We start from the raw sequence: 27500 nt of genomic DNA on the forward strand, positions 1-27500 counted from the left end.
ACTAGCCCACTTGTTCAGTAACTCCTATATTTCACGCCTGCCTCCCAACATCAGCTCAGGTTTAGACTCCTAGCGTCCTCCTACACATTCAGCCCTGTATAAGGCATCTCCACAAGCCTGCAGGAGGAGCAGCTTCTAAGTGCATCCCTTCTCCTCCCTCCATCCCTCCCTCCCCCATCCAGTCCCATCCCATCTTATCTCATCTCAGTTCATCTCAGTTCCATGTTTTATTCTGTGGCCCAGCGCCGGCCATCAGCACCGGCATGGCTGCCTTTAGCCTGGGGGCAGTTTCGGCACATCCCAGAGAGCCCCGAGGCAGAAGCCTTTCCCCTGTCAGCTGCCTCCCTGCCCCCCCCCCCCCCGCCCTCCTCTCAACCAACCTTCACCACCCCATCTCACCTCCACTCCCCACCCCCCCCACCCTCCTCTCAACCAACCTTCACCACCCCATCTCACCTCCACTCCCCACCCCTCCCTCCCTCCATCCTCTGCTCATCCTGCGCTACCCGTCATGACTTTTTCATGGGCACCGCGGCACATCCGCTGCATATTTTTTTTTTCCTATCGGCAGGGAGCCGGGAACAAGCTCTCCTTAATGAGTCCCACCAATGACAGGTCAGGGCCAGCCGAGCCCAGCCCAGCCGCACCGCCAACCCGGAGAGAGAGCTTTGACTTTTGATTGGTCCACTGGAAAAAATACTAGAAAGCGCCGTGTTCAGAAAGGGTCTGGTCCGTCCTTATGAATTTGACTGTTTCCACAGTTTTGTTCATTTGGTGACAGATTAAGGAGCAAATGTGCACTGAGGTCTTTGGTAATGTTCAAACTTACATGGCTTTCACTGATCACCGGGCTCCTGCCTGCCTTACCTCAGCTCGTTTTATAACATGGACAAATGAGTAGGGGTGGGCACTGCACTGGCCTCACTGTGCAGCTGCCAAGCTATTTCTACTACTGGCTGGAAAACATAGAAATATATATGAAGGAAGTGCCAAATGCAAGAGAGAAAAAAGTTCCCTACCCTAGATATATATATATATTACACACACACACACACACACACACACACACACACACACACACACACACACACACACACACACACACACACACACACACACACACACACACACACACACACACACACACACAGATTCACCCCTGCAGAGACACATGTCCCAGTGATGGACAGTGATTTAGTGGTTTAGCTGAGGTGGCACAGTCATGACACTATCATTACAGCAGGTGATTATTACCCCCCCCCTCCCAGCCCCCCCCCCCCCCCCCACACACACACAGACACACAGACACACACACACACACACACACACACACACAACACACGCACAGGGGGGTTTAGGTGGATTTCTGCTTACTTACTGTTCACCTTTATGCTAATAACCATGTAACATAAGCAATTGGCCACTGGTCCCATATGCCCTTCCTGTCTGCAGTGTTGGTGGGGAGAGGGGTCACATTAGACACACCGCTCCTGCCTACGGACTCCATTGTTCGTCTGCGCCCCTAATGGGCAGACGCTCAGCCACGCCAGGACCACGACCATGACTAATCACACACGACACACACACTCTTGCCTGCCAACTCGGCCTGTCTCCCACCTCTCTTTCTTCTGCCTTCTCTTTCTTTCCCTTACTATCTTATAAACACACACACACACACACACACTCACACACACACACATACACACACACAGACATAAATACAGATTCACTCTGTGTTTCTCATTCTCTCTGTCTCTCCTTCCCTCTCTCTCTATTTCTCACGCATACACCCAAATGCACAAACACACACATACACACAAATGCACAAACACACATACACACAAATGTAGAAACACATACACACATGCACAACCACACATTGCAACTGCAGCCCAAATCATAAAATGGTGGTCTAACCCTTTAGTCCTTAAACTACATACCTGAGGTCAGTTTTTCTGTTCTCCCTCATAACATTTAACAGCATCTCTGTAAGGAAGCAAGGAGATCCTAGCTGTTCCCAGAACAGCTGTTAAGAGGGACGTGAGTAAGTGGAGCATGAATATGTCCTCCATGTGGGGTGGGCAGTGAGGGTTCGGATCTGGGGAGTGGGGCACGGCGTGGGCAGAGGGTGTGTGGGCGCGGCGGGAGTGACAGTTCAGCGCCAACTGGATGCCCGCCATGGTTTATCAGCACAGCCTGATGCTGGGTTGGCCATCAGGAGCTCACCCCAGCCAAATGAAAGGAGAGGGTTTTTCTTCTTAATGACGGGGAAATACTGCCTCTATGAAAAATGATACAAACCTCAAAGAGGACTGCTGTTAGCTGGCTGACTTTGTTCTGCATTCCGGGATTGTAGTGTGTTTGCTTTCCCTTCCCTCTGTTTTCCTTCTATTCTTATTCCATTATTTTTTCCCCCCCCATAAGTGGATGCAGAAGGGGGTGGGGAGACGGGAGCGTGATTGTCACTTGGCAATTGAGCTGATCACACAATTATACAACAGAGGTATCAGTCAATCTGTGTGTATAATTAAAGTGGCTCAAAACGAGATTACACGCAAACACACATGCTCTCACACACACACACACACACACACAGACACACACAAGAGCCTATCGCAAGCACATGAGATGAGTGATTCCTTCCTTCTCCACGCCCCCCTCCCCTCTCCATTCACAAGTTGTCAGTCAGTGTTTTCAGCACAGATGAGGAGATGAGGAGCGAGAGAGAAAGAGAGAGAGAGAGAGAGAGAGAGAGAGAGAGCGATAGAGAGAGTGAGAGAAGAGAGAGAGCGCTGCAGTCATGAGCACAGGCCACTCTCCCCCCCCACCCCCCCCACCCCCTGTTTCATTAATGGAAATGATCCGTCAATATGCCCGAGTCAATTCACACGTGTCATCAGCCTGCGCCAAACAATGGCCACACCGGGCTTATGAACTCCCGCCAGTCCATAAAACAACTGCTGCCGGCACCAGGGGATCCCTGGGCCCGCCCACACCCCCATCGCTCAGCAACAGACCACCAGATGACACAGATGGGGCAGAGGCAAATGACACACACACACACACACACACACAAAGGACAGGGGGGCTCCTTTTGTAGGGGTAAAAGTGGGAGTCTTTTCAAGGAGCCATTCACGGAAACAAATTGGGGAAATCTAGTCACACACACACACACGCACACTTCTTGCTCTTTTTTATTAGCACAGAGGTCCCACGTCACAATAAGTGACTTATTTATGGGTTTGCTGCCTTTTGGCCTGGTGTGTGTGTGTGTGGGGGGGGGGGTAATGGATGTCAATACAGCGAGTGGTGGTGTGTTTTAATAAGGTGCAGTCTGAAAGAGAAGAGTAGAATGGAGTCTATTCGCTCATTAGGAAGAAAAGAAAGCAGAGAGAGACAGCAGATTGCTGGTTCCACAATTTAAAAATAATTTAAATTATTCTTTTGTTATATTTGTTTATTTATTTGCATGTGCGTGTATGTGTAGGTCTATATACTAAAATGATTGATTTGCGAAAATAGAATTCAGATTGTGGGGCTAATCTGGTCAGAATAAAAATAGTTCTGTTTTATTAAACTGACAAAGCTATCAAATATTTACAGTTGCGACTCAGCGATTACATAAAGCATGAATTTCTATTACTACACTGCAAATGTTACCAAACACATTTCGAGCTAGAGTCCTCTGAATCCTGTAAGTGCGGTGTTCAACATCAACTGATCTACGACTCCTGGTTCACATCCATTTAACTCACAGAGAAAACCTTGGGAACTGTTTTAGAGTGTTCTGTCCCACCATCGCTCGCCACAACCAAGTGGAGTGGTTAGTGGCATTCAAACACACTGGGAAATACGGTCAAACACAAACACACTCTGACACAACATCGCAACCTTCAGAAGAGGAAGCTTTACTTCTAGCATAGAAGTGATGAGAGCAAAAGTGCTCTCTTTCTTTGGCCCCATCGTCCATTACCCTCTCTCATTCCTTTTTCCTCTCTCTCTCTCTCTCGCTCTCTCTCTCTCTTTCACCACCCTCCCTCCCTCTCGTTCTTTCTCTCCACCTCCCTCCCTCTCTCCCCTCCCCTCTGCAATCTGCATAGAGAGACATTTGTCATCATTAGCTTGCCTCTGACAGTTGGCACCCGGCACCTCAGATCTCAAGGACTGGCAATTATGAAGCCTTCATCCCTTATTTGGGCTACATGGCCTAATTTCATCATGAGCCTAGCCACTAGCATTTCATTACCGCAGCCCCCAACCTGAAGATAAAGTCTCTCTCTCGCTTTCTTTTTTTTTCACTCTCTCTCTCTTTCTCTCCTCCCTTTCCCTTTTCTTTTGTTTGCTGTCTCTGTGGCTGCCTCGTGCAAACCCGCTTGCGTTCCCAGACAGGGGGTCATGTAATTAATTTGAAATTCATAATGTCTTCTCCTCTTTCTCCCCATCTCTCTCTCTCTCTCCATCTCTCTCTCTCTCTCTCTCTCTCTTTCTCTGGCACCCTAGTGGCTGTTAAGATTCTCGGAGGCCGCGTGCGGCTGGGTCAGTGGGCAAATGATTACAGCCTCAACCTTTCGACAGGGGCCCAGGTCTGGCTGACATGAAGATTAATCGCTGTGTGTCGAGCGCACAGGCATCTCCTCGCGCGCTTCCAGGTTGCGGACGACGCGGGAGGCGCATCCTGTACGCCCCGCCAGGAGGAAGGCGAGAGAGTAAATTGTTAGGGACGAGAAAGAGATAGAGAGAGAGAGAGCGAGAGAGAGAGAATGTCCTCTTTTAAAAAATGCTAAGCTTGACAAAACAGACTAATTCAAATGGAATAAAACACAGTACCGTTAGCACCGCTTCATGACAGTGGAAGCCAAAGAGGAGGAAGAAAAACAATAAATAGGTAACAAAGCCTCTCGCTACCGTCTCTGACAAACAATTTCCTTGGCCCTGTCACACTGGCCAATATTACAGTATTTAACATGCTTGTATAAAGAGAGAGGAGAAAGGAGATGTTCACAACTTTTGTGTAGCAACTCAATAGCTTACTAAATGGGAAAAGGTGGGGGAAAGCCATTGCCTGTGATGTGTGATTTAGAGGCTTTAAAAATTAGGAGGCGTACTGCTAATTTTCTGCATTATTATGTAAACCAGTAGGGGCAAATAAACGCAAATGATATTAATGTTAAATCTATGCAAATGCATGCATGTCATCTATCAGCAAGGCTGACAAGCATCCTATATGAGGGAGGGGGGGCAAGAGTACAAGGATGCTAGTAGGAGTAATTCATTTAGGATATTTCCTCCCTCCCTCCCTCTCTCTCTCTCTCTCTCTCTCTCTCTCTTTCTCTTGCCATGGTAGCTCTTTCTTAAATGGTCATATATTGCAGGTCCTTTTCTTTTTATGGTTTTGGTTTTTTAGCACATATGGCTTTTGTCCGCCTAGCAGATCTCCACAAGCTCTCGCCGAGTGCCCCGGGCTGTGGCCCGCACTCCTGGGAGGAGGAGGGCCCTAACACAGGCTGGTGAACGACAACAAATAGAGGGATGCCGTCCAAAAAAATAAATAAAGAGTGGTGGGGGGCCCCCAAAGAGGCAGGAGGTGGAGAATATTAACCGGGTATCCCACGGTGAGGCCATATTGCCTGGAATAACAATACTTATACCGACGCAAACATCTCAAAGACGTGACGGACAACACTGATTTCATTAGAATCTGCCATAAAAGAATATATGTCTGCGCCGCTGGGAGTCATGATCCCACTGCAATGGTATCATTTTCCCCCCAGCTCAGAAGCTAACGCTAATCGCTATTGTAATAGCAGTGCCCTTAGTCTGATTTAAATTTGACTGTGCCTTTCTATCCGTCTTCCTGATAATCTGTGCTTTGCGCCGATAACTATGCTCGGGCTTCACATTGGCTTAACTGAAAAGGCCGATAATGGAACGGAACAGATATGACCTTATTTGTCAGGGAATAAGAAGATTATTAAAGCTGACAGGATGAGAAAAAGTAATATTAACTGCAATTAGTGAACTAGGCAGGGTGTGGACTATCTATTATCAGCCCACAAGACAATTGTGTTGCGATTTCATCATGCATTTATGTGTACTTTGAAGTATGTTAAATAATTAAATAATTAGTCCCATAATTTTTTGGGGGCAAATCCACTGATGGATTAAAAATAAATCCCTGTTGAGGTTTGTGGAGTTGACTTCACTGATGGATGGCACAGGCAAGCTACACTAAAAATAATCTTTTTTTAGATTACTATCTCAAGACCCTGCAACGTTTTCCGGGATTCAGAAGAACAGCCATATTGTTTAAATTAACAGATTAGGGAAACCGTTTCTATGAGTCTCTCTTCTTGATGTTGCAGTGATAAAATCCCAAAGCCCAGATTCTGTCAGTGCTCAAAAAGACATGTGTCTTTGTTGGGTAACCAATACTGAGCCGTGCCATTTAGAGTTCATGAGTCTGTGTGTGTGTGTGTGTGTGTGTGTGTGTGTGTGTGTGTGTGTGTGTGTGTGTGTGTGTGTGTTGGGAGCATACACACATGTGTAATGTCTGTATGTGTGTGTGTGTGTGTGTGGGAGCACATATGTGTGTGTGTGTGTGCTTGTGGTGGAGTCTCCATCTGCGAGAGACTGCATTTTCCAAAAAAGACTTGCAAACTTAGCAAATCATGCCTGTTATTTAAAAAGAAAATAAAAAAAGCGAGACGCCAAGATGAAAGGCCTGCAATGACATGCACAGTGATCAACTCAACACAGTCTGCAGCGTCGTTCTAACAAATATATATCATAAATATTTGAGGAGAAGGAAGACACGCGCGTTGTAATGTACTTATTAATCACCAGTTTGCTTTATCTTCCATGTCCTTTTGGAACTACCAAAGGTGATCTCATCATCTTTCACAAGGTAACTCACAATCAAACCAGACCGCTCTTAAATGGATTTTTTTGCACAAATCCATTATCCTGCTATCAGCACTGTCGGCAGCCCCTGTGACAGCATCATCAAATGACACTCCGCACAGTGTCCATTTCATCAAAGGCGCTCTGAGGGTCCTCTGTGTGTGTGTGACAAACTATGGTGTCATGTGCCAATTTCAGCAGCGTGACACGGGCTATTAACAGCACGCCAGACCGTTTTGACAGGAGAATCCGTCTTCCGAAAACAAGAAGGGAAGAGGAGGAGGGGGAAAATGAAAGAATTAGTAATGAAGAACAAGAAAGATAGACAGAGAGAGAGAAAAAGAGAGAGAGTGAGACAGTGAGACAGAGAAGAGAGAGAGAGAGAGTGAGAATGGGTTTGGGGATGGAAAGAAAGTTTTGGAGACAAAAGAGGCCTTCAAACGAGCCGGCAACGTTTGTCTGGGTCATGTGATGACGCGGACGTGAAGGGGAGAGTCCATTGTATGGACACATGTGGGCGCGCTGCTGCTATCTGCTATGGGTGGGGGGGGGGGGGGGGGGGGGGTGAGGGGGGAACTACAGTGTGAGCTGGTCATGCTGCTATCCATCACCGTATAGCCTGTGGAAGTCCAGCGCATCCCAACAAGGAAAGCTCCTGTATGTGTGTGTCTGGTCATATGTGCGGCTATAAATGCCAGCACATGCATCTGTGTGTGTGTGTGTGTGTGTGTGTGTGTGTGTGTGTGTGTGTGTGTGTGTGTGTGTGTGTGTGTGTGTGTGTGTGTGTGTGTGTGTGTGTGTGTGTGTGTGTGTGTGTGTGTGTGTGTGTGTGTGTGTGTGTGTGTGTGTGTGTGTAAGTACCGCCAATGAAAGACGAATGTGCGCATGCAAATACGTGTAGGGGTCAGCCTGGTTGTGCAGTTGTGTTTACCGCGGTGCCCGTTCATTTTTATGTTTGTGCGAGCACTTCTGTGTTACCCTGACGCATGAAACTATTCTAAATATTGCAGCGTTTGGATTAATCTACATAATACATTCATATACTCAATTGGATATTTATACGGATAATACATGCATGTGCTAAGTTTATTCATGTGTTTTATATAATTATTAAAAAATGTGCTTGCCCAAAATACTGTCCTTACTACTAATAACTGTTGTAGACTGGATGCTGCCACTGATCACTACTATTACACTAAAGAGAAAAGCTATGTGTGCAGTTCCTGTCTCTTGGTACAGTAATATCAACTTCTTTATATTTATGAGAGTGTGAGTATCTCCTCAGCCCTATCATTCAGCTCTCCGGTGTTTGGCACATAGTTTCCCCCGGCTCAGGAGCAGGTTAACTAAGCCCCCTAAAAAAAGCCCCGGCCCTGTGCAGATGCTCTAGATTAGGGACTGATAATCCACACTCCTGCCTCTGACTCCCAGGGCAGCTCTGAGGCCTGGGCACATACACACACACACACACACACACACACACACACACACACACACACACTACCGGCCCTGGCACTGGCCGAGGTGCAAAAAGCTTAGGATTTATCAGAGTGGGACACCGAAGAGCCAGAGCAGGGTCTGCTTCCAATAAAGACAAGTACCTGCTGAGCAGGAGAGAGAGAAAGAGAGAGAAAGCAAGAGAGAGAGAGGGGGAGAGAGAGAATGCAGGTACGCATGGCTTTGCTTTCGTCTTTCTGAATAAAACCAGTCCAGTGAGCCTTCCAAACATACTCCCTTGCTGCCGTGTTTTTATAAAACATAGCGTGACTGTGAAGAAGAAAAAAAAGTATTGTGATAATATCTTCCAAAATGTTTTTGCCTGCTGTAAAACAGCCATATCCCACATTTGTTTCTTTTGCTCATGAATGCAAAGGTGAAATCAAGCTTAAGTCAAACATCAGTGATAACTATACTAAAACGGGAACCAATTCACTATTTGAAACCCTTTCACAATTTCATGAAAAAAACTTGCTGTTCTTTTCAGTCTCATATTAGCAGCCCGTGAGTCCATGCTGTGTATGGGATCAATGTTATATGACTTGGAAAAACTGTGGTTGAGGAGAGTAAAGGTGACGGAAGTCACTGCCGAGCCACATGACCATCCTCATTCATCACCCACTAGAAAAATAAAATTAAGGAATAAATGTGCGTAAAAGCCGTGGCATTTTAAAGAAATCTCAAATAATTAAATGTAACTTGGTATGTAGATAACAATATCGAGCAATACGGCAATGTTAATCTATGTCTTTTCGAAAGGCTGCTTGAAAGTCGAATCTGTGTGTCTGTTCTCCGGAGACGTAGTCGAGCCCTGTGCTAGAGAGCGGTGTCAGTGGCGGTGGCATGCAGCAGCAGCAGCAGCAGCAGCAGCAGCAGCAGTAGGGAGGGCACCACAGTGCATCCAGAGTCTCTCTTCAGCCACTTAACACTGATCTGTTGTCTTCAGTTCTATTGTCACATCCATGGCTTCCTTTGTATCCATGTCAACACAACGGATGCGTGCACCACTATCACCATGACCCCCCCCCCCCCCCCCAAACATCCCACACACACACACACACACACACACACACACACACACACACACACACACACACACACACACTCACACTCACACACACTCACACAGACACACACACCCACAGGCCCCTCTCCACCATCCATGCATTTAATAATTATGTGTGAATTTAACCACAGATAGCTGCTTCTCCCAAAGGTAACATCCATTTCCCAAGTCAACATTAACAGAATAATCTTGTACAAATAAAAATTGCATTGCACATATATTTTATTTAAATCATGTCAATGAAAAACGTAAATGCTGAAATGTTTAGCTGTGGTTGTGCATGGCAGGGTAACAGTATACAGATAACAAACATGTGGCCCTCTCATGTCCTGGGTAGGTAGCAAATAAAGCTCAGAGTATGGGTGTAAAACTGTCGGGTTTTAATGACTAACTTTAGCCTTTTGGAAACACATTGTATGCCTGTGGAAATATGGCTTTCCGTCGTTGTCAGTGGCATGATTTGTCTCCGTTGCGCAAAATTATTGTGACTATTTTTTTTATATATATTTAGAGTAGAAAGGGAAATAAAATAAAATAAAATGAAGTAAAGGAAAAATAGCGGGATTTCTAAAATCAACGACAGACCGGAGTGTCACGTTTAAGCAGGTTTAAGCCAGTGATATTCTGTATTCTCAAACACACATGGATGACTGTGAGAATTAAGAAAGTCCGTAGTAAGTTTATTCAACAAGTAAAACATTGTTCAATATTATATGCGTTGATATGCATACAAGGCAAATACGGTGATTACAAAGCACATTTAAAATGATATGTCATTATTTGAATGAACAACACCGTCGGTAAAAACAGGAAGCCAGAGTAGCAAAGTCCTTACTTTCATTCATTCTTTTCGTTTAATGAATGGAAACGAAAACCAATCGATATTTGAAACCTAATGATTGACTTCATAAGATTATTTCGATAACCAAAGTTGTCCTTGTACACTATATTCTATCAGGATAAAATGATGATGGCACTGAATAATTATTCAAGAACACAATTTGCCATAATCCTAAATTATTAAAACAAACAGAATAAGTCACTCGTTTTAACAGTTCTATAAGGTGTAGCCAGTAATTCCAGTACTAATAAAGATCTAAATAAAAACATTTAAGGATGCATCTTAACTAAACTAACAAATAGGCCTATATAGGGACATTCCTAAAAGACAGGGTTAACCTAACTGAAAGCACGACTCTTTAATGCAGTGTTAGACAGCACGGACTCCAGTTATAACAAAAACCGTCATAATGCTGCTAATGTTTTGGTTTATTTTAAGAAAAAATATAAATAAGACATTTCGCTGTCGTCCTATCTGAAAAGACTGTTCTCTAAAAGTAGTCTACGTCAACTGAGTTAATAATGTGCATTTCTTATTTAGCCTAAAATATATTCTTAAACCTACCGATTACCTTCAGATAAAATATGACGAGGAATACGAGTTATTAAACGTGGGGGAATAATCCGAAAATGTGCCAAACCAAAAGACTGCGAGAGTTCAGACGCTGTTTTTCTTATGTCTCCTCAGTGTCGGTGTATTTCCCGTCCACTCGCTAGTCGCTACCGATATACCTTTAGATTTAGTTGTGTATAAAATCCCAGGATTAATTTGTCGTCGAGCAAGTAAAAGCGATGACGCATCGAGCGTTGATTGGACGGCTGCGCCTGGATCCCTCCCTTTAAATTTTCACAGGAGTGCGTCCGGTGCTCTAAAACACAGCCACACTGGAAGACGCTACCGCCAACACACTCCAAAAAGACACCGTGCACTTTTTTATCCTCATGGAAATCTGGGAGCGGTGATTACAGAAAACACAGACAACGGAACAAGCTGTTTTGACTACTGAGAGAAAGGGCGTGCAACTGTCCGACTACAGACCTCGCTGGTGTGATGGACTTTTGATTGCAACTCGCTGAAAAAAGCAACGAATTTAAGGACTTTCTTTTGGGGCACTGGCATTCGGAAGGCTGATGATTTAATTCGGTGACCTCATTGCGCATGTGCCCCGAGCACAAATAACAAGATTGTCTGTTTTTAAAATAAATATACAGATTTTTTTATCTTAATAGTTTCCTTATTCTCTTAAATTGGCTCCCGTACAAACAGCCGCGTTGGATCCCTCGGGTTACTGCGAGACTCCGGTATATAATCCGGATCTCTGCCCAAATATGATAGCTGCCCAAGCTAAACTGGTATACCATCTCAACAAATATTACAACGAGAAATGCCAGTCCCGCAAAGCAGCCATCTCCAAAACCATCCGAGAGGTGTGCAAGGTGGTGTCGGATGTCCTGAAGGAGGTGGAGGTTCAGGAGCCGAGGTTCATCAGCTCCCTTAGTGAAATGGATGGACGTTTCGAGGGTCTGGAGGTGATAGCTCCAACAGAGTTCGAAGTGGTCCTCTATCTAAATCAGATGGGGGTGTTCAACTTCGTGGACGACGGTTCCCTTCCGGGCTGCGCCGTGCTCAAGCTCAGTGACGGCCGAAAGAGGAGCATGTCTCTGTGGGTCGAGTTCATCACCGCGTCCGGCTACCTCTCGGCACGCAAGATCCGCTCCCGGTTTCAAACGCTCGTAGCCCAGGCTGTCGATAAGTGCAGTTACAGAGATGTGGTCAAAATGGTTGCAGACACGAGTGAGGTGAGGTTACGCATCAGAGACAGATACGTGGTCCAGATTACCCCGGCTTTCAAATGCACGGGGATATGGCCACGGAGCGCGGCTCACTGGCCTATGCCCCACATCCCTTGGCCGGGTCCCAACCGGGTCGCAGAGGTAAAAGCCGAAGGTTTCAACCTCCTATCTAAGGAATGCTACTCGTTAAACGGTAAGCAGAGCTCGGCTGAGAGCGACGCCTGGGTCTTGCAATTTGCAGAGGCCGAAAACCGCCTCCTTTTGGGAGGGTGCAGGAAGAAATGTCTGTCGGTTCTGAAAACACTGCGTGACCGTCACCTTGAACTCCCAGGGACGCCCCTCAACAACTACCACATGAAATCTTTGGTCTCCTACGAGTGTGAAAAGCATCCCAGGGAATCGGACTGGGACGAAAACTGTCTCGGAGATCGACTGAACGGGATTTTATTGCAACTTATTTCGTGTTTGCAGTGCAGGAGATGTCCCCATTATTTCCTACCTAACTTAGACCTTTTCCAAGGAAAACCACATTCCTCCCTGGAAAACGCGGCCAAACAGACTTGGCGACTGGCAAGAGAAATTCTAACCAACCCTAAAAGCTTGGAGAAACTCTGAGGTAAAAATCACAACAACATGTTTGTACAAAAATGTGCACTATATGTGGACTATCCGCTAGTCCAGAGGCCTAGACGAAGTTTATCAAGGACTACACGAACAGAATGGCCATTGCTGTTCAGTCTTATCCACCGTCTTACATGTGCATCTATTTGCCTACTTCATGGATAACAATTATTTTAGATACACCGTCTAAAATAGTTTTCATGCCAAGAAATTACTGTCACGACCTTATATTTTGTGATGTCATCATTTGGACACAAAAATCCATCAACAATCAAATTTGGAGGTTAATATGTCAGTGTTATTTCTTCTACCCGTGTCCTATAATTCGGTTTCTGCTTAAATGCTTTAAATAAAGCCCGTGATGAGCCTTGACAAAACCTTAACTGTACATTTTTATATTGTAAATAGGCAACATACATTCATAGATTGTGATTCCAGTGGTCTGAAAATTGTGAATGTTGTTCTGTGACACGTAAAAATAGAGTTCAGTTCCACCTGTTTAAGGATAACGCCTGATTTACCCCCCCTGACAAGAAAACAATATAGAATGCATCAGTGCTAGTTTATCAATGTCAGTGGAACGTTTCTAATTTTTTTTTTAAAGTTTACATTTTGATGGTACGTAGGCCTATTTGTTAAATTTTGAAACATTCCATAAATATACTTGAATCATTATTTAATCTATATCTGATCATTTTGTTTATACCCTGTCTACATGGTAAAAGCTGAAAATAAGGAAATATATATAAAAGATACCTGAGAAAATGCACTTAAAATACACTGGAATATAATTTTTTTGTGATTTGATTTTTTATCTCTGTCTCTGAATTTATTTAAAGAGTTAATAAAAACTGAGTCATATTTGTGTCCCAATTATGGTTCGTGAAATGTTATATTTATGTTTACAGACTGGCCTTCGTGTAGTAGGCCTATGCTGATGAGCAATTCACCAAGCTGTCAATAGTGAGAGCAGATTTAAAAAATAATTCAGAATTAGCGCACAGGTGTTTTGAATCACACAGTCGGTCCCCATCACCAGTAGTGGAACTACCAATAAAACCTTGAACTGTGAACTTAATGCACACTACACGCTATTAAGATGACTTAAATCAGCACCATTTGTGTTTAGGGCCAGAGCAGCATTTATTTTACAGAACATTAGCCTAGCCGTGGGATTGTGTCAAACTGAATAATACGGAGTAAACACAAGAGAGGCCAAACATACTTCTATTCATAACTAGGCCCAGTTTTATAAATAGCCGTATACGATGAAACATTAGGCTATTTATAACAATATATTGTATAACAGCGTAATACCTCGTTTGTAAATTTTTTGAAGTGCTTCGAATTTCTTTTGTCCGATTTTTTGTTTTATTCTTTTTTTTTTTTTTTTTTTTAAACTGAAGGCTACATAATCTTACATTTGTATAACTTCTGAGGACAGAGGGGATGTTGTGGGCCACAGGCCTGTAATGTGCTAACAATGGCAAAGAGGCCATGCCACGTTGTTGCCATTGAAGCAGAGTACTTCCTAAAGTAGGCCTAGCCTGTAGAGTGATTGAACGAATGTGTCAGGTGGACCTGCAGTAACAGTAGAATGTTTCGAGTTTTCAGCAACGTGCTTTAGTTATAATATAATACGACAGTGTAAAACCCTTGATAATGATTCGGGCATTTTGTGAACTAATACTGTGGCTTCTCGCAGCCTGATCTTACATACTTATTTAGAATTTATTCAATAAATGACACCATACAAGACCTGTGGTTAGGCCTTAGGCATAAGTGGTAATGTCCGCAGTACATGCCGGCAAACATGGACAAACAACTTACTTTTGAGTCGATCCGTTTGAAGGTGGGGTCATCCTCGTCGACTTCAAAATAGATCTCTGTAGTGGTGATGGACAGCGTCCCTCGAGCCACTATCACCGGGGCAACGAGTTGAGCCGGGGTGCTGAGGACCACGGGGCCTGCAGGAGACGAGACAGGGCAGTGAGGCTTCTACATGGCCGAAGCGTAGCACACAGGCGACGTGTTTTCGATACGGTCATATAAAATCAAATAATGCAAGGAAATGGTAAAAATCTACGGATGATTTAAAATAGGATGATTTCAAATCAGTTGATTTTAGTCCAAGCCAGATTTTTAAAAAAAACACACACAGGCCTGCTAATCACTATTCGCATATAGTAATTAGCCCGTTCAAAAAGGAGATTAAAACCATTTTGATATTTATTGATTTTAATGACGTAGGGTAAATAATGTTTGTTAAAATCGTCCACGCGATGAGACAAGGAAGAGCACCTCCATTTTGGCGCAAAAGGGGTGGGGAATTCTATAATAAAATCATTAACTTTTCACATGTTTTCGGGCACGTAAAAATGTATCTGCTTTACTGCTTCGTAATAGGCCTGGAGACGTGACCAATTTAAAACATTAAAACTTGTTATATAGAGACTACAGAATTTTTATATTATTTATTAGATAGCTGGGGTTAGGCCTTTTATTTAGTTCTACATTTTAAACACAATAAATACTTTCCAATAATAGGGGATGGAGACCTATTCCTTCAGAGCGAATTTAAAGGTAGTGCTTTCCGGCACACAATCAAATAAATTGTTTATAAGCCACATCAAGCTATACATCAACTCAGAAACTGTGGCATTTATTCTTAAAATATTTAGGGCGGCTTTTAACCCTTCGATCAGCTGATTGTGATCACATGCGATGTCGCCGTCTACACTCTCCGCCCATCATTCTACCTCTGTAGCCCCCCACTCCCTCTCAAGAGTCGCTTGATTCTCCATCTTCTGATTTAGATAGGTCACACGGCACTGCACGTCGCCACAGCGCCAGAGGACCCCCTGAGCTGTCGTTGCTCGGAATGTGAGCTCCTGGATCTGGGGAATATTTATCGATCCCTTGAACTCCAAAGAGCCACTTTAATGTCTCATCAATCTTAATCTAGGCTCCTCAGCCAATTATGTCCGATACTGTTGCAAGATTACAAGTGGATTTTGGTTTCAATTCCCTAGGCGCTCCTTCACAGCGCAGGCAGTCCGCCTGTAGAAACACAAGCCCCGGCTCTCTTCCCACCACCCAAATGCACTGTCTGAATTAGACCAGATCTTATCTTGGAGACATTAATCTGAATCCTCATGTACTACCCTACAATATGACCATTGCATTTAAATCGCCTAAATACGAAACCGCATATTGCGCGCCCTACCAATCAGTATTTTTGCATGACACTATTATGGACAGCAAAATGCCCGTACATAGCCTGAGAACAAAATCGTTCAAGAAACAACACGAACACGTTACATGAACCCGATTTATAAAATCTCGTGCCACATATATGCAAAAAGGAGATTTCTAATGTTATATTTTAGCTATTTATCTGCACAGTTATATCGTCGCTAAGTGTAGGCCTACTTCAAACGGCCAGCATGAAATGCTCATATCATTGTAAACCCTAATAGCAGTCCTACACGGCAGTCTTTCATGGGTATTCTAATCCTATACCTCGACCGTGATTTCGAAAGCGGGTTAATGCGACTTTTAGGCATATCTCTTACAAGATGCTCTTAAACAGTCAATTATTGCAGTTCCCTCCCGTGTAGCATAACACGGTGCTTGGGAGCAGAAGCGATTGTGCTATGGCCTGGAGGGACACTTGGAACAGAAAGAGACAATACTGCATTAATCCACTCAAGGCAAGTGTGTGTGTGTGTGTGTGTGTGTGTGTGTGTGAGAGAGAGAGAGAGAGAGAGAGAGAGAGAGAGAGAGAGAGAGGATTAGGCTATAATCCCTTCAGGGATCCCCTCATAATTAGAATGTATCTTTAAAATATTTACATAGGACATAATACAATACTTTGGGTTTAACATATGGGGCAGTGTAATCTCGTAAACAGGACTGCTACACCGGTGTGTATTTAGGGCTATAGGTAGGCTACTTAATCCGAATATCATGAAATATGTAGGCTAATGGATTTATCCACTAGGTCACTAAATCAACGCATATTGATGAAGTTCAAATTGCTATGATTATGATAACACTATTATTATCATTATCGTCATTATTATTATTGTTATTATTATATTATTATTGTCGTGCTTATTAAGGCATAAGGTTGGGCAGGAAAACAAATTATAATAATTAAAACATATATATTTTACTATTTGAAGGTTACGCAAATCGGTTGAACATGCCCCTCTAGAGAGGAGCGGATTCAGGGCGTTTGTGGGGGCTTTTGCAGATTATTCTGCTAAACTGAAACAGGTGCCACCGCCAGTCGTATTCGGTAAATCCTGCTCGCTACACAGGGGCAGCTCTGGAGACTGACGTCAGCTGCTAAACGGGGCTGGGTCCCTGCGCGCCGTTTCCTCGGTGATGTCACTGCGTGTGCTGCGCTACAGCAGCGAAGAGCATGCCGGGAACGTTCATTATTAAAAAGACAACATTTGTTTTCACATACCGTGAGCTGGTCTGCACGCTAGGCTACAATTAAATGAATGGAAATTAAAATGGATAAATGTTGCCAATTAAGATAAGTTGTAATATACCAAAGATTTAAAAACACCACATGGGCTATTTAGTTATTTATTATGAGCTATGTATGTAGTCTATTTACTTGTTTATTTATTGGCAGTTGGGAATGCATTTCCACAAATTCCTATTTATAGTGTAATTTTTTCTGCACCTTTTAACACACCCTTAAAAAAGATTCACAATGTCCTCTCAAAGCAATATTCATGCACATTATTTACACATTTAAATTTCACATTTAAAAAGGATAATTTTGTAAAAATGTATTTCTGTGTGACAGAAATATTACAAATAGATCTCAAAATAATACCTCTCTATGATTTGTAGTTTTGTCTAACGATAGTATGGTTTTGATAGTTTTTAACAAAAAAACATCCCTTGTTGTAACAATAAATATTCTCCAGGCAACAAAATAATAAATCTCTAAACATCATTATCAATAAGTCCAAAGTTCACCTGGGGTCTCTCCTATGCATATGCATATTTTAGTAAACCATAAACCAATGTAAATATCAACCTCCTATCAGTTACTGATCCATGCACAGGTCGGACTAGCACATGTATGCAGACAAGGTCTTTTGGACAGATTGTATTAATCATCCATCTCCTGTATTTGATCTAGCCCTATACTTCAAATAAGATTGGTGCATTGAATTCTATCCAGTTCAATTGTTTTTATTCGTATAGCACCAATAACACATGAGCACTGCCTCAAGGCACTGTGCAAATGTATTTCACAAGGCAGCTCTTGCCAAGCCCATCACCAAAGTGCAAGCTCTACCTCTCTCTCTCTCTCACTCTCTCTCTCTCTCTCACACTTTCTGTGTGTGTCCAATCATGTGACATAACCCTCCTAAGCATAGTACAAACACCACAGGCAATAGAGACAGCTAACAGAGACAGGAGTGCTCTGCTCACAATCTGAGACATCTCTTGATGTATTCACTCATTAACCCTTTCAGCTCTCTGTCTCTCCCTCTGTCTCTCTCTCGTCTCTGTTCTTTCCGGGCAAGCTGTGCGTGACAGACATGACTGCCTTGCTGCGTGCAAACAGTGTTAACCATGTAGGAGGAGCCGACAGCTAGCCTGCAACAGAGGGGCGAGTGAGGAGGCTAATCGTCATATCATCCCTGTAGCTGCAGCACTTCCTGGGTCCTGATGGTTAACGCCCCCCTCCGCCCAGCAGTCAGTAACTGCCCCACCCAAATGGCAAGAAGAAACCGCATTTGTTACAGGGATCTCCTTTCTGATCTTCTAACTAATTGCAGCCCATTCACTTTGGAACACAGACAACATGGCAGCTATGGTGGTTGGGTGCTAGGTGTTAGCCGGATTTGGGTGGTAATACTGTACAGACAATGCTTTTGTGGCTACAAAAAAAAAACATGTCAGTGCTTATTTTGTACCCACATAATGACTTGGGTTGTTGTCTTACTGTGCACATAGGCTATAAAATACTTACCGTACAGGTCGGCAAACAGTTGTGATATAGAGTGTTCACAAAGAATAGTGTTTAATTGTGAGATTGCTGCAGTGAAATAACACCCCCCAAAAAGGAACAACCTCCTATGCTCCCTATGCCAGCCAGCTAATGCTGCTCAGTATACTTAGTACCGTATAGAATTTGTGTTGTTATAGGGTACAGTGTGTGATGCAGTACAGTAGACTATGCTCTCAGGCTCTCAAGTATGCAGAAGTATTCCCAGAGGACAGCTATTGAGTTTATTCCCTCTGCTGTTTACTGGAAGAGGCCCAGAAAGGAAAACACAGAAATACTCCTGAGGAAGGAGGAGGGGAAAAAAGAGGAATACTGGGTCAGCTACGTCTTACTGTGACAAAGGGGGTTCGGGCAACCAAATAGCACTTCAGTCCATTTGCTGCCTCATAATCCTTGAGATTGGAAAAACAACAACTGCTTCAGGAATGTATGGCTCTTGCCAGGATCTGCAATTGTTTTCCAGTAAAACCCTGCTTCAACATCAACTCTGTATTGTTTTTCCTTTCTATTCTTTTCTTTTCTACTGTTTTTTTTTTTTTACATTTATTTCATTTTTTTCTTCTGTTTTTCCTTTGTTACCTTCCTCCCAGACAGTGGTTGTTTGTAATTGGTAAGCTTGTGTGGACACATGCAGACGAGCATATCTTGATGAACGTCTGCAGGAGCCGTGAACTCTGGCTAACTTTCTCCTCTGAGACGGAGGCAATTATAGACAAAGCTGCCCTCTCTCCTGACTCGATGCTTTGGCACAGGAACCCTCGCGGTGTTGCCATAAAAACACGAGGAAGCTTGGAACTTGCTCCTCACTGGCAGCTCATCCTGCTACACATTCAGTGCACGAGACACATAAAGCCATGAAGACAGAATATCCAGTATTAAGGGTAAAAATAGGTATTAGATCGTTGCAAATATTTGTTTTTAATGACTATGTGAATTTGAAGGTTTCAGATCAGATCCACTAATACCGTTGGGGGGGGGGGGGGAGGTTATCAACTGCTTTCTTCGTGAAGCACGACGGCATGAGTCGGGGCTGGAGTCATTATGATAATGGTATTAGTCAGATGTTCAGTGAACCTCTCTCACACACACACACTCTCCCTCCGACTTCAAGGACCAGATGGAAAAATAACCAAAGAGTGGCTGCTGCCTGGCCCATGATGAAGGCTGCCCTTTTCCAGACAAAGCTCAGCTAACAACTCCAACGCTCACGAAAGGAGAGGGGAAAAAAAAACTAAAATATTAAATGTCTCACTTAATGGTGATTTATCGTCTCCTTGTGCAGACGTCATGTCATTGAGCCGCTTGTTGCCATATTTACGAACTCCAAGCCCATTTCCTGTTTCTCTGTGAGGCATTTTAGAGGAGGATAGGAGAAACAGCCAATACTGTGGGCAAATGGTACCTTGAAGCAAACAGGGAAGGGTACCAGGGAAAGCTGTAAACTGATTGAGATTAGGTTTGAGTTAAAATCATGTCATGTATTGAAAGCGGAAGAGGTGGCAGGGAGGGGTGCGTCTGGTTTTCAGATAAAAAGCTTTTTTTTTTTTCATGTTACTGTGTGAGTTGATTGTGGAAGCTGCAATTTTTTTTATTCTCTTTTTTTAAACATTTTGTGATTGATCTTTCCGGTGTTAGTTTTACACTTGCCTCTGGAGATAATCACTTGGGGACGAAAACGCGCTAAAAGAAAAAAAAAAAAAAAACATGAAATATCCAAAACAGACAATACACACACAGACGGAAGACAGACAAATAAAATATCAGAGGGACTTAAAGGGAAGTGTCATCGAGACACTTGGGAGGATGCTTTCCAGAGCAATGCAGCCTGCCAAAAACTCCCTCAGGCACAAACACACATTTACAGCTCCCTGGCCTGGCTGGCCACCTGCCCCCTGAGACGTCTCACTCTGGGCATCTATCACACGTCCCAAAGTGACCCCACAGCACTTACCTACACTGTTCCTCGGCATCTCCATCTCTCAGGTGATTTGTTTGAATGTTTTTATGTTTACTTTCATTTGATCAAAATGCAAATGTATATCAATGCCAATCATACCAAAACGTACTGGCTCATTCTTTGTCACGTGCAAGCAATCGGGGGTTGCTAACAAAACAAATAAACAAACAAAACAAATGGCTAAGAAAAAGAGCTGTGCAATAGCTCCGGTACATGATGCAGACATGGCTTGGTATTGCCTGAGCAGAGTGTAGACACTGAATAAGGAGCTGGCTGACTTAGGCGCCGGATGAGAGGCCGAGGTGCGTGCTGGCTGACTGGGTTGTGCCAGACAAATGAGAACAAACAGATGCAGGATTTCAGCCATTCCCCGTCTCTCCGTTGAACTCTTGATCACTTATTCAGTCATTGTTCTCCATCTTCCCCGCCTCGCTCACTCATTCACTTGGTAGCTCTTTCACTCGCAAACTCTCACTCACTAACTCACTCACTCAATCCTCCTCTCCCTCCTAACTCTTCCTCTCATCATTTACTCTATTCATCCCCATTACACTCCCCCACTCTCCTCCAGACCCTCACTAATACACTTTCTCTTTTCCTCTATCACTCTCTCACTACCCCCCTATTCTCTCACTCCTATGTCTCCCCCCCCCCCCCACACACACACACACCTTTTACTTTACCCATCCCTCTGTCTCTCCCTTGCTGCCACGCACTCTTCTCTTCCTCTCCTATTCGCTCCTCCTCTCATACCTGCCAGGTTGTCGATCTCCTTCTCTTGCAGGAGGCTGACGTTGTCTTCGTCTCCATCCAGCATGAGCTCAGTCTCGGCGTTCTGGCTCACAGCAGCCTGGCTGCGAAAGCCCTTCTTGGACTTCACCGCCTCATCCTCCTCCGAACCTGCAGGGGGAGACAAGCACAGATGAAGGACAGTCACACATTGTGTGTTTAGAGTGGAAGAACGTAGTGAGATATGATTGTTTGGTTTCAAATGTACACTGTTGAATGGAGATTGGTGGGACACTGGTTGAGCCCCTAAATACTTTACACATCCCTGAGTAACATAAATTATTGAAGTGTACACTATCATAGATTGATGAGGCTTGTTTATCATGTTATCCATTTTGACGACAAGTTGTTTTTCTGAAAAATGAAATGTCAACAGTATGACCTATAATTATACCAGTGTGTTGCTGTAAAGCCGTTTAAGTGACAAATTACAAGTAACTATGTTGTGGCTTATACAACTAATAATAGACTGGGGCATGGCAAAAGGCTTTGTCATATATCTCACAGTGTATAATGTCCTTAGTGTTGTCAACTTAATTGTTTACAAAGTGGTTTGATTGTGCAGCCTGCCATAACCATGTATAGCAATGTGACATGACACTGTTCGAAAGCCTGTCATTAACTGACACTGGTTGCCTTAACTTCACATGGCATGTGCACCACGTTTAAGGCAGTCTGGGAAAGGCCTTGTGACAGAAGTATCAAATGCTAATCTGTGTTTAGCACCGTGTTAAGTCTGAAACAGGGACTATACAGCCAGACAATGCATCTGATTGGGCATCTGAGCCTCCTTTTATGTAGTCTGACACCAACCCACAACACATTGTCATAGCGTCTGACTCTGCATTTTACTCCATAAGTATTTGTGTCAGGAGTCATAACAGCAAACACACGAGCGCACCGAGTATTCGTTTCTGATCGGAGACATCACAAAAATCTTTTTAGCCTTTTGTTTATCGTACAAGGGGCCCCTGATGAAACATTTCATCATCTCCTTTTTCCCTCTTTAGAAGCACCCACAACAAAGGGTTGTGAATCTGTCCTCGGCTCATAGCCTATTAAGCTTAGCGGAAGCTGCTTGCAGTGTGCACGGATGAGAATGAGATTGAACAGACAGTACAATTAGGGGAGACTGCAGCGACTGCCGAAAGCTCATCATTCGCCATTGCTGAAGCCAAATGAAAAATGACTGGAAAGGGTGTAGTCGCCGCTGAGAGAGACAGAAAAAGAGAAAGAGAGAGGGAGAGAGAGAGAGAGAGAGAGAGAGAGAAGAAATATTCTCTGCAAAGGATTCATCAGCTTTAATTACCCACAATCCCCGGGAAGGGCTGCCAGACGTCATTGCGCTCGCGCAACAAGGAGATGTCCATTTGGATTGGTTCCTCTTTAAGGTCACGTTCACTGAGAGGAACTAAAGCGGAACACGCCAACGCTCGGAACAACAGGAGGAAGAAAACGCATCAGGGGGACGGCGGAGGCGGCGGAGTTTGACGTGCTTTTGACGTGTTCTCTCTCTGCAGAGCGTTTCATGTGCATCGCAAGCGTTCCCTGAGGAACACGCAGTGTGGAGGGGTCATGTATGACAGTCGGCAATTCAGCTACATTTTCTTAGTGTGTATGTGAATGCCTTTGTTGCTGTGTATGTATCGTTGTTTTGTATATACGTATATGTGTGTGTCTTCATCTGGGCGTAAATGTGTATGTATATATGGAAGTCTGCGTTTGAGTGAGTGTGTACTGTGTATGTGTGTGTATGTGTGTAAGTGTGTACACATGGGCATGTGTGTGTAACTATGCACTCACACTGATTAAACCAGTATGTGTGAGTGGGAGTGTGGGAGTCTTTGTGTGTACATACGAGTGTGTCCTGCTCTGTGTCACATCACCTGGGCTTTCATCAGCTCCGAGGAAGAAGTCTGAACCCGTTTCGGAAATGAGCGCCTCGAAGTGGGAGAGCGCGGCAAGAGGCAGTCGGACATCAAAGCGGAACTGGGCGAAACTCAAAACCGTAATTCAGTAAGACATCATTATCCCACCGTTACTTAAAATCTCGCCGATCTGGCCAGCGCCGGCGGGTAGATGGCCACGGCTGAGACCTGGCGGGACCAGACAAAATAAACCCTGGCTGATTTCAGGCTGGGAAAATGGCCCGCATCAATAAGGGAGAGAAAACGACCTGCCAGGCCCAGGGCCATTCATCCATGAATCAATTGAGTCACCGCTAAGAGTGAAAGAAAGAACAACATCACAAAAAAAGAAAATAATAAAATAAAAGAGAAAATGGAGTGAGCAATAAATGATGGAGCAGCGCGTGGGCGGAGGGCCCCGAGACGCACTGACAGGAGTGGCCGTTCTCTCGTGACTGATGGGCGGCCGCGCTCCGGGATGCTCTCCAATCAGAGAGCCTTGTGTGAAACGGCTCGCCATTTGTCAACGTTAAGGGGGGAGACCTGGTGAAGAGGTGAGTTGGTCGTTCGGTTCGGTCAACGGGCTTCATTAGTTGTGCTCAGTCTGACATCCATTCTTTTATTTTTCAAATTCGGGTAATGAATTAAAACTGGTGTAACACAGAAGGTAACATCCAATATATCAAGCATGCTTACTTGCTTCAATATATATATATACTGTATATATATATTTGTATAGATTAGATTAGATAATGGATATTTACATTATAAATTGGCCAAGTTACATTTTCTACCTTTTTTATACAATTAAAAACATCACAACTAAAACGCTATCATCTGTGCCCGATTGATTTTAAACATTAGTATCTAGTTATACCAAAGCCCATTCCGATAATAGGCTTAAATAACACAGAATGAGCAGTTTTGGCATGACTTGCTGTGAACACGAGGGAATGAGAGGCTGTACAGGGAGGTCTGTCAACACTTCCTAGTTCCACACACTTGGATTACAAGGACTTTTCTGCCGCATAATGTAATTAATTACGGAACAGAAATAGCAATCAAGTAGAAGTTGGTCTCCACTGGCGCATAAAACTCTTGTTCCCTCTCTCTCTATGCATGTGTGAGAGAGACAAAAGCTTGTCGAATTTGTATATTGAGACAGATCACAAATCAAATGAGATTGGTTGTTCCAAGCCCTAATGAAGCTGCTCTTTAACATTACATTTACAATAACACCCATTTATTCACAATATATTGTAAAGTTACTATATACTATCATATGACGGAAAATTACACATAGTATTAGACATAATAAGACACAATACATATCTCTATAGAGTATATCTTCAGTACGGGTGACACTTTTGAGATATTTTCGTGATCTTTTATGGGAGCGTTTTTCACCCTAAAGCAGAGGGATAAAGCCTCTCAGGGGGCTGTCAGGCTGCGGTGGAGGCAGCTCAGCCGTCAGACAGGGGGGCTACTGGGGCAGAAAAATATGTGGCTTTTCGGTAGTTTTACAGTTCTAATATGGTACAGATAAGCGCTGAAAAGCTAGCAGAGAGCCTCCACTCCCACAGGCCCCGGATTACTGCCACGGGTCTGCGTTTTATATATAATCACCGCGTCGGTGGGGTAGCTCTGGGGCAAACGCTCGACACTTTTACGACCATGCTGGAGTCAAGGAGCGTGAGCTTTTCTTGGTCTCGTAAGTATTAAAAAAGAGAGTCGTCCCCCCACCCCCACCACCCCCCACCGTTTTTATGTCTTAAAAACGGGCACAAAGAGGTCTACAACATGATGGTTTGTGTTAAGCAGCAAGTGAGAGCCGTATTCATGTTCTGCTCTACCATGAAACTCAAGGAGGGGTTAAAAACGAGGCTCTGGAATGGATGAACTTGGACTCCCTCCAGAAACATAGTACACTCGAGAAAATATGCTGACTTTTCACTTTTTTTTGTTTAAGTCATGAAAAACAGTTGTGGTGTGAGTTTGTGTCACGGGCTGAAAAGCACCCAGGTATATCGTTCGCTTGGCTCCTGTAGTGATTTGGGGAAAGCACAGGAGCATCTCTGAAGCGCCTCTTCTGCATGACCCATGGATGGCGTCCATTTTGCAGTCAGCTCTTCCCTCATGTGCCTGCTGCACGGCACCGCCCAGGCCCCGCCTTGTGCAATGAGATCACAATCATGCGCTTGAGCTGCTGTTGTAATAGGTTCAATCTGCAGCGTGAGAGAAAAGGCAGAGACTCTGGAAATGCGCATCTAGTAGTCTGGGAGACCCGGGACGGCCGATGGTTCTCCACAGCAGCCCTCCCCCCACCCCCGCCCGCCGTCTCCCTTGATCCCCTGGATCAGACCGCCCTGGTTCCAGATGGACGGGGTCCTGCCGGGTCGGCAGTTCCATATCAGGCAGCAACTCCCCACAAAACAGCTACCCCCATCCCCCTTTTCATCCCCTCGGATCTGTTACGATAACGGCCGGGACTAATGTTCCGGTTAGGCTAAACTTGCGCGGGTAGGCAAGGATCAGAAGGTGCAGAGCCATCCCCCTTTCCTCCCCATTCCAAGAGAAAGCGCCTTTCTCCACCTCCCAGAGATAACCAAGAGCAACTCTCCACCCCTCCACCACCCCCTCGTCCCACCCCTCTCTCCGTACTCCCAGACTCCAGTTAAGTGGGAACAGCATTCCTGGCCGATAAAGACTACATGTGAGCGCTAGGCTAGGGTTAGCGCAGCAGGAGGTAGCCCTGACCGAACATTCACAAGTGTAAATTATGCGGACTGAGGAGGTACACGGCTACAAATTTAAAGGGACGGTTCTCTTTTATATTCTAAAAGCAGCCCTACAGCCCATTACCGTTGTGCGATGAATGTGCCAGAGTGCCATGGGAAACATGCAGATTATGAGAGGGTTCAGGCTTCGCATAGGCGCTGGTAGTAAAACTCCATTATATATGGGCTACTGGGACATTGAAACAGGGGGCCAGCGTGCATACGGCAAAACTTCACGGCCGTCTCGGAATCCAATCATTTCATAACTCTAAAAGCAATTTTTTACCCATCGCCATGTTCTGAAATGGATCGACACCTTGCTCTATTAAAGAACAAATCCAATTTAAACACGAGGGCCCCGGCCCAGGAGCCCATAAAATCACTGCCACTGTTACTGCTAACGCTGTGACTTTACAGCGCTACAACCAGCAGCCGACCAGAACATGTTTGGCACACAGGGGCCCACTCGCCCCCATTCCAACTCTGTACACCACTCAACTCCACGCTGTTTCTACTTATTCTCTGCTTTTTGCCCTTTCTTTCTCTCTCTAATAGTTCTTTCTTAGTCTGCATGTCTCTCTTACCATCTCAACCTGCCTTTCTCTCTCTCTCTCTCTCTCTTTCTCATTGTATATCTCTCTCTCTCTCTCTCTTTGTAGAGAAAAAGAGAGAGAGAGACAGTTAGGAGATTATATATATATCATATATATCACACACACACACGCACGCACAGATTATATATATATATATAATCTCCTTACTGTCTCTCTCTCTCTTTGTCAGTATAATGAACCATAAAGATCTTTGTCCAGGCTTGGACGCGGAGTGCAGCAGGTCAGGCGTGGAGCCGCTCACCTGGAATGAGGTGGCAAGGACACCCGGAGGTAAAACAGGCCGTTAAAGACTCGGATCAATATTAACGTGACTTCCATTTCATGCCTGCCCAATTCCAATCAGCTAACAATATCCTTGGATTGTGAATGGCGCCAGGGAGTAACGGCTGAGGTTACTGCATGCATACACACACACACAGAGCGTACACACACACACACACACACACACACACACACACACACACACACGCACGCACACACACACGTACAGATTGTGCTCGTTATGTTGTCAGGATTGCTAATAGACAGCACAGGGAGGTTGCCCTTCCCCACAACCGCACAAACAGAGGAGAAGAGAACAAAGTCCGAGAGCTCCAAAAGTACTTGAAATGGAAATGGAGCCATGCACACTCCCCCTATCGATCCAGATTTCTGATTCTTTCAACTTGTTTCTCCCACTTTACAGTAATTGC

General features: G+C 44.4%; 2 protein-coding genes across 2 annotated transcripts in view; one reads left to right on the plus strand and one right to left on the minus strand.

Annotated features, from left to right (window-relative positions):
- Window positions 1-27500, minus strand: part of LOC105909260 (neurobeachin-like) — a 279483-nt gene that overhangs the window by 69250 nt on the left and 182733 nt on the right. The window contains 2 exon segments of the mRNA XM_031573056.2: window positions 14549-14685; window positions 21475-21621. Of these exon segments, the coding sequence (XP_031428916.2) occupies window positions 14549-14685; window positions 21475-21621 (284 nt within the window).
- On the plus strand, window positions 9571-13579 carry mab21l1 (mab-21-like 1). The gene has a single exon (XM_031573055.2). The coding sequence runs from the start codon at window positions 11633-11635 to the stop codon at window positions 12710-12712; it is 1080 nt and encodes a 359-aa protein (XP_031428915.1). The 5' UTR covers window positions 9571-11632; the 3' UTR covers window positions 12713-13579.

Source organism: Clupea harengus, chromosome 9, assembly GCF_900700415.2.
Source record: "Clupea harengus chromosome 9, Ch_v2.0.2, whole genome shotgun sequence".
NCBI lineage: Eukaryota > Metazoa > Chordata > Actinopteri > Clupeiformes > Clupeidae > Clupea > Clupea harengus.

Coding starts and splice junctions, on each gene's coding strand:
- mab21l1 (XM_031573055.2), top strand. CDS start 11,633: ATGATAGCTGCCCAAGCTAAACTGGTATACCATCTCAACAAATATTAC.